We start from the raw sequence: 14,279 nt of genomic DNA, 5'->3' as shown, positions 1-14,279 counted from the left end.
GGTCAATAGCTCCCCATCCGCATCGTAGACAGTGCTGGTGGAGAGCTGCTCCCGCTTCCTGAGGCATCGGACGGTTTGCCAGAATTTCTTCGAGGCCGACCGATAGTCCTCCTCCATGCCTCTGCGACCGCACTGGCTGTGGCACGCTTGGCCTGCCGGTACCTGTCAGCTGCCTCCGGGGTCCCAGCTACCAACAAGAGAAGTAGGACTCCTCTTCGGCTTGACGGCATCCCTTACTTCCGGTGTCCACCACCGGGTTCGGGGATTGCTGCCGCGTCAGGCACCAGAGACCTTGTGACCACAGCTATGAGTGGCCGCATCGACAGTGGAGGCGGAGAACATGGTCCACTCAGACTCCATATCTCCAACCTCCCCCGTGATCTGGGAGAAGCTCTCCTGGAGGTGGGAGTTGAAGACCTCGCTGACAGAGGGTTCCGCCAGTCGTTTCCCAGCAGACCCTCACAAATATGTTTGGGCCTGCCAGGTGACCGGCTTCCTCCCCTCCAAGCAGATCCAGCTCACCACCAGGTGGTGATCGTCCCAGCAGACCCTCACGATATGTTTGGGCCTGCCAGGTCTGACCGGCTTCCTCCCCTCCCAGCGGATCCAGCTCACCACCAGGTGGTGATCGTTCCCAGCAGACCCTCACGATATGTTTGGGCCTGCCAGGTCTGACCGGCTTCCTCCCCTCCCAGCGGATCCAGCTCACCACCAGGTGGTGATCGGTAGGGCTGTCACGATTAGGAATTTCTGGAGACGGATTAATTGTCAGACAAATAATTGCAATTGACGAATATATTGTCTATTTTTTTTCTTTTTTTCCCTTCTTTATATTCTGCTATGTAGTATAATTACACAACTCTGGAAGACGTTGGCTTCTGTGAGTGGAGAAACTGGGAATGGTGCCAACATTTTTATTTTTTATCTTCATTTTACATACAGTCCCAACTTGTTCTGAATTGTGGTTGTTTCTGTTGCATTTCTGAATTGTTTCTCCTCATCAGTCACATTTTGTGCTTAAACACTGCATTAAGCCCATATTGAACAAATAAATACCTTTGGAAAGTAACAGCTGTTAAAGTTCAGAGTTCTCACCTGCTTTCTGTGATCTGTGCATCTGAACATCACCACAGCTTCTCCATGTCAGGGTTTTTTTTTTTGTGTGGCTCAGTTCATTCATATATTCTCATTTTTTAAATATGTTTTTAAAGATATTTGACCGTTTATTTCATCTCATGATCTCATAAATTCAGCATATGACGTGCACATGGTGTGAACAGGACGGTAACGGCAGAATCACACCTTTAGAGAAAGTTCAGAGAGAAGTAAAGGCAGCTTCACGTTTTCGTTTTAACATGTTCACTCGGGTTAAAATCCTTTCTCTGCTCCGCGCTCGCTGCACACTGAACGTGTCGCGCCTACATTCAGGAATCTCCCTCACCCACCCCCTCCCTCGCAGTCTGCAGCCTGTTAACTCCGCGCACGCGTGCACACACAGACACACACACGACAGCTCCGCATTTTAGACGGCTTTTGAAGAAGATGGCACTGTTTTAATCGGCCGTCAGCCTCCTTGTTGTTGTCCCGCCTTAAGACGAGAGCGAGGCTGTGGCACAATGACGTCAGATTCTGAGTCGTTTTATGCTTTGTGGATAAAATAAATAATTCACGGTAATCGCGAATATGAAAAATAATCGCGATTGACGAATAATGTAATAATTGTGACAGCCCTAGTGATCGGTCGACAACTCAGCCCCTCTCTTCACTCGAGTGTCCGAGTACTGCGGGAGGTCTCAAAGGAGGTGGCAGAGTGATGTGTGTCACCACGTGTCTCGGTCAGCAGCTAGGGCTGCCCACTGACTATGGTCACTGTGACAAGCTGAGGGATTTCTTGAGAGTTTTGAGCATCACAAAGTTAAAGGACATTTTTGCACAACAGTGGTTTCTGCTGTGGCTCAACAAAAGATCACTTAAGGGGGCTAATAATTTTGACCCTGGTAGTTGTTTTTTGTGAAATAATTTTGTTTCTGTGTGCAAAGTAAAATAAGTATCCAAAACCATGATGTCTTGACATGCTGTGTTGAAAATTCATTGCTCTGTTAAAAATGCACTTGGGAAAATTTTGAAGAAAATGGGAAATTTCATACAAGGGCAAATAATTTTTTCGTCACCTGTATGTTCCTTTAACTTAGGAAGTCATAGTTTGAAGTAGCATTTACATGTTTATGAAGCAGCATTATAATGACTTTGTTGAAAGAAATGACAGTACTGACATCCACACAAGCGTCGCCATAGACAAGTCGTTCATCAGTGAATGTCGACGGGTGCACAACCCTCTGCTGAGAGGAATTCAATAACATCACATTGTTTCAAACATGTCCCTGTATGTCAGTTCATATTATTTCATTTGTATAGCACCAATCACAACAAAGTCGCCTCAAGGCGCTTCACACAATAAGGTTTAAACCAGGGGTGTGCAATCATGTGCCATGAAGGGCCCGAAACCCTGCAGGTTTTCCTTGCTACCAATGACCTCAGCAGGTGATTTTATGATGATCAGGTGTTATGTTCAGGGGAGAAGCTCATCAACAATCCACTGCTGAGGTGATTGGTTTGCAAGGAAAACCTGCAGTGTCTTGGCTGTCGTTGCCCACCCTGGTCTAACCTTACCAACCCCAAGAGCAAGCACACAGGTGATGGTGGTATAGCGAGAGTAAGTGAAGGATTATTTTCGTGTCATTTTCACTTTGATATCTTGCTTGTTGAATAATCGCATTGGAGATGGAACTCTCAGCCGACCCTCGTATATAATTGTGTGATACTTCAGTTTAAAAAGTTAACTATGACATGGGTAGAATTTTAAGTTGTATTTTTGGCTTTGGTTTTGAGCCATTCCTTTGTCTCATACTAGGATGATTCAGATGATGAGCCTTCTCATGGGAGACGAGCACGCGTCCGCAAGGAAACACTTGAATACATTGACATGTCCTGTGAAGAGGGAGAAGAGACTGCAGTCTCAGAGTTGCACTCTGAGGTATCACATTCTCTGTTTTTCTCACTTATGTCAATGCCTTTTGCACCTTGAGGCCCGGCAGTATTTTAAGCAGTTTTCATTTGTGCAGGAAAATGAATTAGATGGCAGTGAACTGGACTCCTCCAATGATGAAGAGGAATGGAAAAGTGACAGCTCAAGGTTAAAAGAAAAAAAGTGGTGCTGGGGGTGCAGGGACAAGTTTGAAACACTTTGATACTGGATTCGACCCCAGGTCTACAGATACAGGAGTTCATGAACTCCTCCAAACCACTTTACAGATTTCAACGACACCCAATGGTAGCACACCATATGAAGATGCGCATAAAGAAAAATAGTTCTGGTCCAACATCTTCTTGAACAGACAATTAGATTTTGGATCGTATTTACTTATTTGTCATTTACAGAGATTTGACCAGTTTAATTCAGGTATTAATTGCAAAAGATAAATACCCCTTAGGGTTCTTTCAGCTTGTATTTTACCTTTACCACTGATGTGTGTACTTGCAAGCAACTATAGTGTGGCAGAGTGGTTTCTTTTTTGAGTTTGATTCACTGGTATCTAGGGTGGTTATTTTTGTTGTTTGATCGATGTAGTCATAAATAAATTGTTTGATTGGACAGCCCATACATCCAGTGAGTACTCTGACTGGACGGCAGATGCTGGTATCAACCTTCAGCCCTCCACCCCCTTGTCTTCACCGGAAACGACACGGTTGCGAATCAGCAGCACTGAAGAGGAGGAGGAGGACGGAAGAAGAGAATGAGGAAGAAGAGGAGAAGCAGCAGCAGAGTGATGAGGAGCAACAACAACCTGCAAAGAAAAGTGCAGAGAAGATAAGAAAGCACAAGAGCAGGACTCCAAAGGTGAGTGTGCAGTTCTTTATTTTTTATTTAAATGCACTAATACAACCCCTGGCAAAATTATGGAATCATCAGCCTTTGAGGATGTTCATTCAGTTGTTTAATTTTGTAGAAAAAAAGCAGATCACAGACATGACACAAAACTAAAGTCATTTCAGATGGCAACTTTCTGGCTTTAAGAAACACTATAAGAAATCAGGAAAAAAAATTGTGGCAGTTAGTAACGGTTACTTTTTTAGACCAAGCAGAGGGAGAAAAATATGGAATCACTCAATTCTGAGGAAAAAAATTATGGAATCATGAAAAACAAAAGAACGCTCCAACACATCACTAGTATTTTGTTGCACCACCTCTGGCTTTTATAACAACTTGCAGTCTCTGAGGCATGGACTTAATGAGTGACAAACAGTACTCTTCATCAGTCTGGCTCCAACTTTCTCTGATTGCTGTTGCCAGATCAGCTTTGCAGGTTGGAGCCTTGTCATGGACCATTTTCTTCAACTTCCACCGAAGATTTTCAATTGAATTAAGAGCCGGACTATTTGCAGGCCATGACATTGCCCCTATGTGTCTTTTTGCAAGGAATGTTTTCACAGTTTTTGCTCTATGACAAGATGCATTATCATCTTGAAAAATGATTTCATCATCCCCAAACATCCTTTCAATTGATGGGATAAGAAAAGTGTCCAAAATATCAACGTACACTTGTCCATTTAGTGATGGTAATGACAGCCATCTCCCAGTGCCTTTACCTGACATGCAGCCCCATATCATCAATGACTGTGGAAATTTACATGTTCCCTTCAGGCAGTCATCTTTATAAATCTCATTGGAACGGCACCAAACAAAAGTTCCAGCATCATCACCTTGCCCAATGCAGATTCGAGGTTCATCACACTGAATATGACTTTCATCCAGTCATCCAGAGTCCACGAATGCTTTTTCTTAGCCCATTGTAACCTTGTTTTTTTCTGTTTAGGTGTTAATGATGGCTTTCGTTTAGCTTTTCTGTATATAAATCCCATTTCCTTTAGGCGGTTTCTTACAGTTCGGTCACAGACGTTGACTCCAGTTTCCTCCCATTCGTTCCTCATTTGTTTTGTTGTGCATTTTCGATTTTTGAGACATAATGCTTTAAGTTTTCTGTCTTGATGCTTTGATGTCTTCCTTGGTCTACCAGTATGTTTGCCTTTAACAACCTTCCCATGTTTGTATTTGTTCCAGAGTTGAGACACAGCTGACTGTGAACAACCAACATCTTTTGCAACATTGCGTGATGATTTACCCTCTTTTAAGAGTTTGATAATCCTCTCCTTTGTTTCAATTGACATCTCTCGTGTTGGAGCCATGATTCATGTCAGTCCACTTGCTGCAACAGCTCTCCAAGGTGTGATCACTCCTTTTTAGATGCAGACTAACGAGCAGATCTGATTTGATGCAGGTGTTAGTTTTGGGGATGAAAATTTACAGGGTGATTTCATAAATTCCTCAGAATTTAGTGAGTCCATATTTTTTTCCTCTGCTTGGTCTAAAAAGTAACCGTTGCTGACTGCCACAATTTTTTTTCCTGATTTCTTATAGTGTTTCTTAAAGCCAGAAAGTTGCCATTTGAAATGACTTTAGGTTTTGTGTCATGTCTGTGATATGCTTTTTTTTTTTTTATTTTTTTTTTTTTTTACAAAATTAAACAACTGAATGAACATACTCCGAGGCTGGTGATTCCATACTTTTTGCCAGGGGTTGTACTACTGGTCCACTGTCTGAATGTTAAGGTTCAAATACAGTCAGTGATTTTTGCCATACCCTTGTTTTTATATGCATTGTCATGTGATCAATGTATCAGCCATAAATATGAGATAACCTTACCTTACACCCACATGGGAGATGATGTTTTTGTGACAAATACGTAAATGTGGGTTTGAGTTTTCTTCACTTAACAATTACTGTCTGTTGTGGTTAGCGGCCTAAGATGAGGCCATCTATTAACAGAGAAGTGTCCAGTGAGTTCAGACCCTCTCTATGGATCATGATGTCATTTCCCAGGAAGACTCCTTTTGTTCCTCAAATGGGTGATGAGGATGTGTTGGCATTATAAGGAAAGTTATATGTTCAGATTTTTTTTAATTCTTGTTTTTTGACTGCTCCACTCACAACCTTGACCTCACCCTACAGAGATTTTATGCCAAGCTACATACATTTAAAATTTGATTTTCAAAAGTTCATCAGAGAAGTTATCATGCTCTCACACCAAGGTCACAAACAGTCAAACTCACCTCGCATCAGCAGTGGGAGTGGAGGCAGACAACACCGCCGAAGTCTCCGCAGGAGGAGCAGACACATTCAGTCTGTAATAGCGGGCGAAGTACAGGATGAAGCCCATGTAGCAGCAGCACAAATATCACTCAAAGGGACACCTCTCAGTGCAGCCCAGGAGGTGGACACCCCTCTGGTGGAATGGCAACGTACCTGACTGAAGACCTCGGACCTGTATACTTGTAAAATGGCATCGACGATCCAATGTGAGGAGTCGCTGCTTTGAGACAGCACGGCCTCTTTTGTGATCACCGTAACACACACAACAGGGCATCCGTTTTCCGGATCCGGTAGTCTCACTAATGTACTGCTTCAACATTCGGACAGGACACAGGGGAACCTGAAACAGATAATCCTGGATCAGAATGTGGGGCATACACAGCCAAGGAAACTGGCTGGTTAACATGAAAGGTTGAAATTCTCTTGGGTACAAAGGATGGATTAGGGCCACAGCGTAACCCCAGATCCTTAAGAATTCCATCGCAAATATCCCCAGTGACTGATACGGCATGGAGGTCTCCCACCCCGCTTTAACCGAAGACAGTGCAAGTAGAAAGGCAGTCTTCACTGACCCCATTTAAGATCAGCACTTTCAACTGGTTCGAAAGGGGATAAGCTTAAACCCTCCAGGACTAGAGGAAGGTCCCATGAATGTACGCGTGCAAGCCTTGGAGGCCGCAAATGTAGAGCACCTTTCAAAGAATGACACACTAAGAGGTGTGAACCCACTGACCGGCCTTCAACGTAGACGTGCCAGGCAGAGATTGCAGCAACATAAACCTTCAAAGTAGTGACAGAAAGTCCTTTCTCCAGCAGTTCTTGTAAATATTTGAGGATATTAGGCACAGGGCAATGCTACGGGTCTAACTTTTGGTTCTCACACCACCGCACAAACAGCTTCCATCTGTTGTCATACAAAGCCCTGGTAGAAGCAGCACGTGAATTAAGGATAGTCTGAACAACAGCCTGGTCACAAGAACTTAACAAGGAGTCCGGCCTCTCAACGGCCACACATACAGTCGAAGGCGTTCTGGGTGAGGGTGCCAAATCCTCCCCTGTAGCTGTGACAACAAATCCTTCCTCTCTGGGAGAGCCCAAGGTTCCCCCTTGAGGAGTTTGTAAATCATGGGAAACCAAATCCTCCCCGGCCAGAATGGAGCAACCAGCAGCACCCTGTGGCTGCTCTGATCTATCCTGTGCAGTGTCAACATTAGCAGCGGGAGAGGAGGGAAGGCATAAAGGAGGCAGTCCGGCCACGGGTGAGCCAATGCATCGTGCCCCAGCGGGCTGTCTGGTTCCGAGAGGGAGTACCACCGTGGGCAATGTGTCGAGGTGCTTGAAGCGAAAAGGTCCACTTCCGCTACACCATACTTCTGCCAGATCATTGGACCACAATCGGGTTCAGTCTCCACTCTCCCGGTGGTGGTTTCTGTCTGGAGAGTAAATCTGCAGCACTGTTCTGTACGCCGGGCAGATGAACTGCTCTGACACTTTGAAGGCGAGGCAACGCCCATAAGAGAAGCCTCCGAGTTTCTACCAATGAGTGATTGGACCTGGTGCCCCCCTGATGGTTTATATGATAGACTGTTGATGTGTTGTCCGACCGGACAAGTCCATGTCTTCCTCTCAGGGCCGGGAGGAAATGCTTGAGAGCCAGTCGCACAGCGCGAAGCTCCAGCACATTTATGTGTTGGAGTCTCTCCTGAGGACTCCAGACACCCCTCACTATCCTGTGATTCCACACGGTCCCTCAACCTTTGAGTGATGCATCTGTAACAACCACCTCTCGGCGAGAAGGGACAGAGCCTAGAGAGACACCCTTGCAGATGAAATCCACGGTCCCCCAGGGTCTGGGGTGCAGAAGGCACTGGTTGGAGAGTCGTACAAGCCTGTGCTGATGCAAGTTTGAGTTGAGGCCTAGGTTGTTGATCCAAATCTATAGGAGATGTAAGAACAGAAGTCCCAAAGGTACCACTAGCGACATTGCAGTCAATTTGCCCATCAACCGGAGCAGCAAACCAAAAGGCAGCGTCACAGCCCGTTGAATGTGTGAGACGAAACAAATTACATCGTCCACTTTCTGCGGGGATGGCGATGCAGTCATAGTCAGGGAGTTGATGGCAATGCCGATGAAGGTTGTTTGTTGACTGGGAACAAGAGAACTCTTTGCAAAGCTCACTGTGAGTCCTAAATGAGAGACATGGTTCAGTAGAAGAGCTGTATCGTTGTGTGCCTGCTCCTGAGTCGGAGCGCAGACAAGCCAATTGTCTAAGTAGGGTAGGATTCTTAATCCAAGAGCTTGCAGTGGGGCTAGTGCTGCAGCCATACATCTGGTAAATGTACGAGGGGCGAGAGATAGGCCGAAAGGAAGCACCCTGAACTGGTATGCCTGACCTTCGAAAGCAAAGCGGAGACACTGCCTGTGACAAGGCGCCACTGACACATGGATATAGGCGTCTTTTAAGTCGACACTTGTGAACCAGTCTCCTGGTGTGATAGTTTGAAGGACGTAGACTGTGCGGAGCATGTGAAACTGCAGCACTTTGATACAACTATTCAGATGTCGGAGATCGAGGATAGGACGAAAGCCGCCATCTTCTTTAGAACAAGGAAGCAAATTGAATAGAACCCCCTGAGCTGGTCTGAACTGTGAACTGGCTCTATGGCCCCCTTCTCCAGGAGTTCCAAAATCTCCCGTTGTAGGGCGGCAGACTGCACCGAGTCGGAAACAGTCATCCTCACCCCATTGAACTTTGGAGGACGACATCTGAACTGAATTCTGTAACCTTTGAACAAGGTTGAAATGACCCATGGGTCTTGAACTTGAGCCTCCCAGTGGCTGAGTTGATTTCGTGAAAAACGGCTGGGGGCCAAACGTTGGCAGTCAGACCGCGCCTCTGCTCGCATCCCTGAGGACTTTGGGCGCGATTACTGGAAGCTCTGTGAAACCGTTCAGTTCTCGGGGGTCTGCCCGTAGGCTCCTGAAAGGCAGGCCGCTGAGAGAGCTGGCCCTCAACTGAGAAAGCACGTGCAGTTCTGGGAGTCAGCGGAAGCCTGGATGTAGAGTGAAAAGCTGTAGCACGTCTGACTGGCTGAGGTCTGGAAGACCAGTGTAGGTCAACAAACTGTTGCCGAGATTTACTAGCCTCAACAGCACTCTCCAAAGTTTGTTGGGCCGCAGGTCCAAATACTTGGCCTGGAAGAACCGGCAGCGAACGGAGTGTGCCTCTGCAGGATTCGGACAGTGGGGACTGCGCAAGCCACACCTGACGTCTAGCGATGGTAAGGGTTGACATCAGTCTGCCAAGCTCTCTGGACATATAAGCAGAGGTTTGGAGTGAGGCATCACTAAGACTTTGCGTAGCATCATCAACCTCTGCCTCCCTCAAAGACTTTGAGAGGGCAAGGGCTAAATGGGACAGTGAGTTGCTTAGGCATAGCTTTTGGTGAGGAGGTCATCAGTGACCCAACACTGTGGTCGTGGGCAGCGGGCATCCGGCCGAGCAGCATCAGCTGGAGCCACAACCAACTTCACAATAATGCTGTCAACAGCGGACATACGGTTCAGACAATACTGCGCCGAATCACACACAGAGCTAAGGGCTCTGCAGTCCTGCGATAGATGGGTCAATGATTTGGGGTCCGCCCAACATCAGTGGAGCTCCTCGATATATGGTTGTGAAACTAGAATGTTGAACTCAGGCTTTTGAGTGACTTTGAAAAAGGCACTTGAAGCGGTGGTTTCCGCAGGGGGATTGTCAACCCCAAGTCTGGATAAAGCCAACTGAACAGCTTGCTTGACAAAGGATAGTCCAGGTCCGGTTTGCGGCAGGGACTGTGCCTCAGAGGTGTGAGAGCGCACTAATGAATGGCTTGGAGAAAGACCCCTCTCATCCTCATCCTCCACACAGTTTGTCACTTGTCATGTACAAGGAATCAGTCGCAGCAATAGACATGACATCTTCCTCCTGCTGAGTAACTACATTTGTCTGATCAGCCTCTTTGGGGACAACAGGAACTGTCACTGCATCCCTTGGCTGTAGATTCAGAAGCAAGGACTTAATCTGAGCAAACTCAGAAGTCAATGTTTCGACCTTTCAGCCAAAGCATGGTCATGAGTAATCTTCTTAGCAGAAGGGTCTCCTGCATGTGGGCGTTTACGGCGCTTTGGTTCCTTCCTGGGGCTGGAGGCCAAAGTCGCACTAGATATTCCACTTTCCAATGCCGCAAATGTGACATATCTCTCTGCCAGTGGCATTCTGGCACAATTAAGGCAGGCATCACCAGTCAGGGCTTTCCTCAGGTGTCCGATCCCAAGACATGAGGGGCAAAACATATGTCCATCATCTGGGCACAAGGGAGCCAAACAGGTACTACAGCCATGCAACAAAGGCCCTGTCAACATTGTGGACTGCATGCAGATGGCTAACGCAAGCCCTGACGGTTACAGATGGAAAGACAAAGCGTGAATCACACGCAGTGTAAATAGTAACACGAGGCTCGGAGCGTGAAGCACTCCAGCCGCAGACTCGACACGAGGCACTGAGCGTGAAGCACTCAGTGTAAAAGCTAATACAAGGCCCGAGCATGAAATACTCACAGCCACAGTAATAATACGATGCACACAGCCGAAATACTCACAGCCCAAGTACTAAGTCACTTAGAGCAACGATAACACTAGCTGTTAGCGGAGCTGTTAAACTTAGCAACATGGCGGCAGTGCAGACGAAGTACTTTAAGGAGTGGAAAACACTCACGGCAAGCCCAACACAGTACACTATACTGGTTCTGATACACACACTACCACGTAGTTAACGGGGTTAGTGACACAACTAAACAAATAGCCAGCTTTCGTTGAAACAATCAATCAATCAATTTCAATCAATTTTTTTTTATATAGCGCCAAATCACAACAAACAGTTGCCCCAAGGCGCTTTATATTGTAAGGCAAGGCCATACAATAATTATGTAAAACCCCAACAGTCAAAACGACCCCCTGTGAGCAAGCACTTGGCTACAGTGGGAAGGAAAACTCCCTTTTAACAGGAAGAAACCTCCAGCAGAACCAGGCTCAGGGAGGGGCAGTCTTCTGCTGGGACTGGTTGGGGCTGAGGGAGAGAACCAGGAAAAAGACATGCTGTGGAGGGGAGCAGAGATCGATCACTAATGATTAAATGCAGAGTGGTGCATACAGACCTAATGTGCACAGAGGAAAATACCCAGCAGGGCAGCGGCAAAGGCGCGCACCAGGCGTTTAGGAAGGTGTACTCACAACAGGTGTCAGTCAGAGAATACAAAAATGGTGAAGCCGTGTCTCGCAGCCTCTGGAGGACGTGTGCAGTGCACGTAGCTCCAACTGAAGGTGGGTTGCGAGGCTACAAGCGAGAGCAGCAATCGCAGCTAAATGCGTTCTCAACCTCTAAGAATGCGAGAATCTAGAAAAGAAGCGAGCGCTGGGTGCGTCTGGTATATAAAGACAACCATTGACATCACCCAGGTCACATCCAATGGTGTGACTTTGTTGGTATATATTCTTGACCTCTGTGCTGCACACTGTAGTTATCCAGATGCTAAAGCACTGCCCTCTAGCGGTCAGGAGGAATGAAATAGAACAGATTTATTTCCAAATGTAAACTCCACATGATCAAAGCCCCCACGTGCGTCATCGGCTGCAGCTCCGCCTTTAGTTCTCATTGATTGTGGGATAAAGTCCATTAACTCCTGGAAATAATGTATTCAGATTTTTCCCCCCCCCCCAATGTAACAAACCTCTCTCCGTGTCCAGGCGGTCTGTTTAAAAACAGCGTCATGGAGATGTCCCCACGTCCATGTACACAGCTTCAGTAAACCAGCATCCACACAAACAGCACTTTACCACATGTTAAGTTCCAAAATCCGAGAGTTTCTGGGTGCAGTGTGTCCTGTCCTGTCTGTAAATTCGAGCCATCACTTTCGAATGAAAGCTCAGAAGTTGTGTTTTCGGACGGAGCAGGTTCGTTTCTCTCCGAGTCATCGGGATGTTTGTGCTCATTCTGAAATGTGTGTCACACACCGAAAAATGCTGAATTGCCAAATGAGACATTTCCCGGAAATACACCTGCTAACGCTCACAGTGAGAGGAATAAAATACATCAGCGACCACTAATTATTAGCATGTGTGCGGAGAGCTTACAATCATTAGTACTTTTATGTTGTCTTGCTAACTGGGACGTGAAAAAAAAAGTGCGACATGTCCTTTAAGTGAAAAGTTGTTTGACAGTGTGGAGGATGGTGGGAGATCTTTACATTCATGTCAGTGTTTTGGCAACTAATTTTAAGTGGATATAGTAAACAAAAAAGGCTTTATAACATTAAAATGATCCATAAACTGAATGTAATTTAATGCTTGCACATTTTTGTGCATAGCTTACATATTATTAAAGCAATTTGAGTTTAAGTGACAACTATATTCAACTTCTGTTTACATGATTTTTATTCTTTACTTGCACAATAGTCACTTTTGAGATCTGATTCTTTATGCATCTGTCAGGTGATCTACTTCCGGCAAGGTCACGAAGCTTATGTTGAGGCAGTGAAAAGAGGTGACCTATATCCCATCAACTTGGACAAACAACCCTGGAAGAAGCTGGAGTTACGGGTAAAACACAGCTATCCTGTTATATCTTTTCCTGCAACATGGTGTACATAATATTGGAAAGTGCTGAATATGTGAAGAATTTTTAATTGTTCATGGACTAAAAATTGCTGGTTTTGTTTGTCTAAATAAATATTTGTGAACCAAATCTATTTATTTGTTTGTTCCTTTAAATGAAAAGCATGCTATTCATTTTTTTAGGACCAAGAGTTTGTAAAGATCACTGGGATCAATATGAAGTCTGTCCTCCAACACTTTGCTGTCTGAAGCTGACTCTAATTGATCATGGAACTGGCAAAATTACAGACACATCGTTTTCTGTAAAGTAAGGAGCTTGTATTTAAATGAGGTATTTACTGTATAGAGTTTAGTGTATATGTCCTCTGCTTTGAAAACAAATTCCTACTATGCTGAAATGGTTGTGTAGTTGTAAGCGTGACAAGGATTCATTCATTTATGCATGTTAATAGTTCAATATCTACTTATTTCTTTTACAGGTATCATGATATGCCAGATGTGATTGATTTCCTGGTGTTGAGGCAATCCTATGATGAGGCAATAAAGAGAAACTGGCAACCAAGTAAGTGTGTTCAGTGGTCTTAGAGCCACCCCCCTTCTTTTTAAAATTAACACCAGTAAATATTTGACTGTTAGCTTACGATATACTTTGGACTGAAATTTAAGCTTATTTAATATTTTCAAAGTATGTCTGTCTGTATTTCTTTATTCACAAGCCTTTAAAACAAAACTACTATAAAATAAAAGAAGTAAAAAGAAAATTTAATAAAAATAAGAATAACATAAAAGCACCAGGCCTTTACCCTGTACATAGATCGGTTAAAATAGCAGTACATTCTTGACTCATTGGCAAATATCTTGACAGCTGTCCTCTCATAATACACAGCTCTTTAATATGTTGCGAGAGTCTAAAACAACCTCTGCAAAATTTGCTGCCAAAGGCAGAAACATTAATATCACATTCAAATTTAAGAGAGATGCCTCATATTAGCACCAATTATAGATTGAGAATCTACAACCCCTGGCAAAACTTATGGAATCACTGGCCTCGGAGGATGTTCATTCAGTTGTTTAATTTTGTAGAAAAAAGCAGATCACAGACATGACACAAACTAAAGTCATTTCAAATGGAACTTTCTGGCTTTAAGAATACTATAAGAAATCAGGAAAAAAATTGTGGCAGTCAGTAACGGTTACTTTTTTAGACCAAGCAGAGGGGAAAAAATATGGAATCACTCAATTCTTGAGGAAAAAAATTATGGAATCATGAAAAACAAAAGAACACTCCAACACATGACTAGTATTTTGTTGCACCACCTCTGCCTTTTATAACAGCTTGCAGTCTCTGAGGCATGGACTTAATGAGTGACAAACAGTACTCTTCATCAATCTGGCTCCAACTTTCTGATTGCTGTTGCC

General features: G+C 44.8%; 1 protein-coding gene across 1 annotated transcript in view; it reads left to right on the top strand.

Annotated features, from left to right (window-relative positions):
* The window catches only part of brwd1 (bromodomain and WD repeat domain containing 1), a 119,863-nt gene that overhangs the window by 68,080 nt on the left and 37,504 nt on the right, over positions 1-14,279 (top strand). The window contains 9 exon segments of the mRNA XM_034168077.1: positions 2,912-3,034; positions 3,123-3,193; positions 3,657-3,782; positions 3,784-3,898; positions 5,856-5,972; positions 12,738-12,845; positions 13,044-13,071; positions 13,074-13,167; positions 13,340-13,422. Coding sequence (XP_034023968.1) covers positions 2,912-3,034; positions 3,123-3,193; positions 3,657-3,782; positions 3,784-3,898; positions 5,856-5,972; positions 12,738-12,845; positions 13,044-13,071; positions 13,074-13,167; positions 13,340-13,422 — 865 coding nt within the window.

Source organism: Thalassophryne amazonica, chromosome 4 (assembly GCF_902500255.1).
Source record: "Thalassophryne amazonica chromosome 4, fThaAma1.1, whole genome shotgun sequence".
NCBI classification, from domain to species: Eukaryota; Metazoa; Chordata; class Actinopteri; order Batrachoidiformes; family Batrachoididae; genus Thalassophryne; species Thalassophryne amazonica.
The sequence above is the reverse complement of the archived record's forward strand: the minus strand, read 5'-3'. Positions and strand labels throughout refer to the sequence as shown.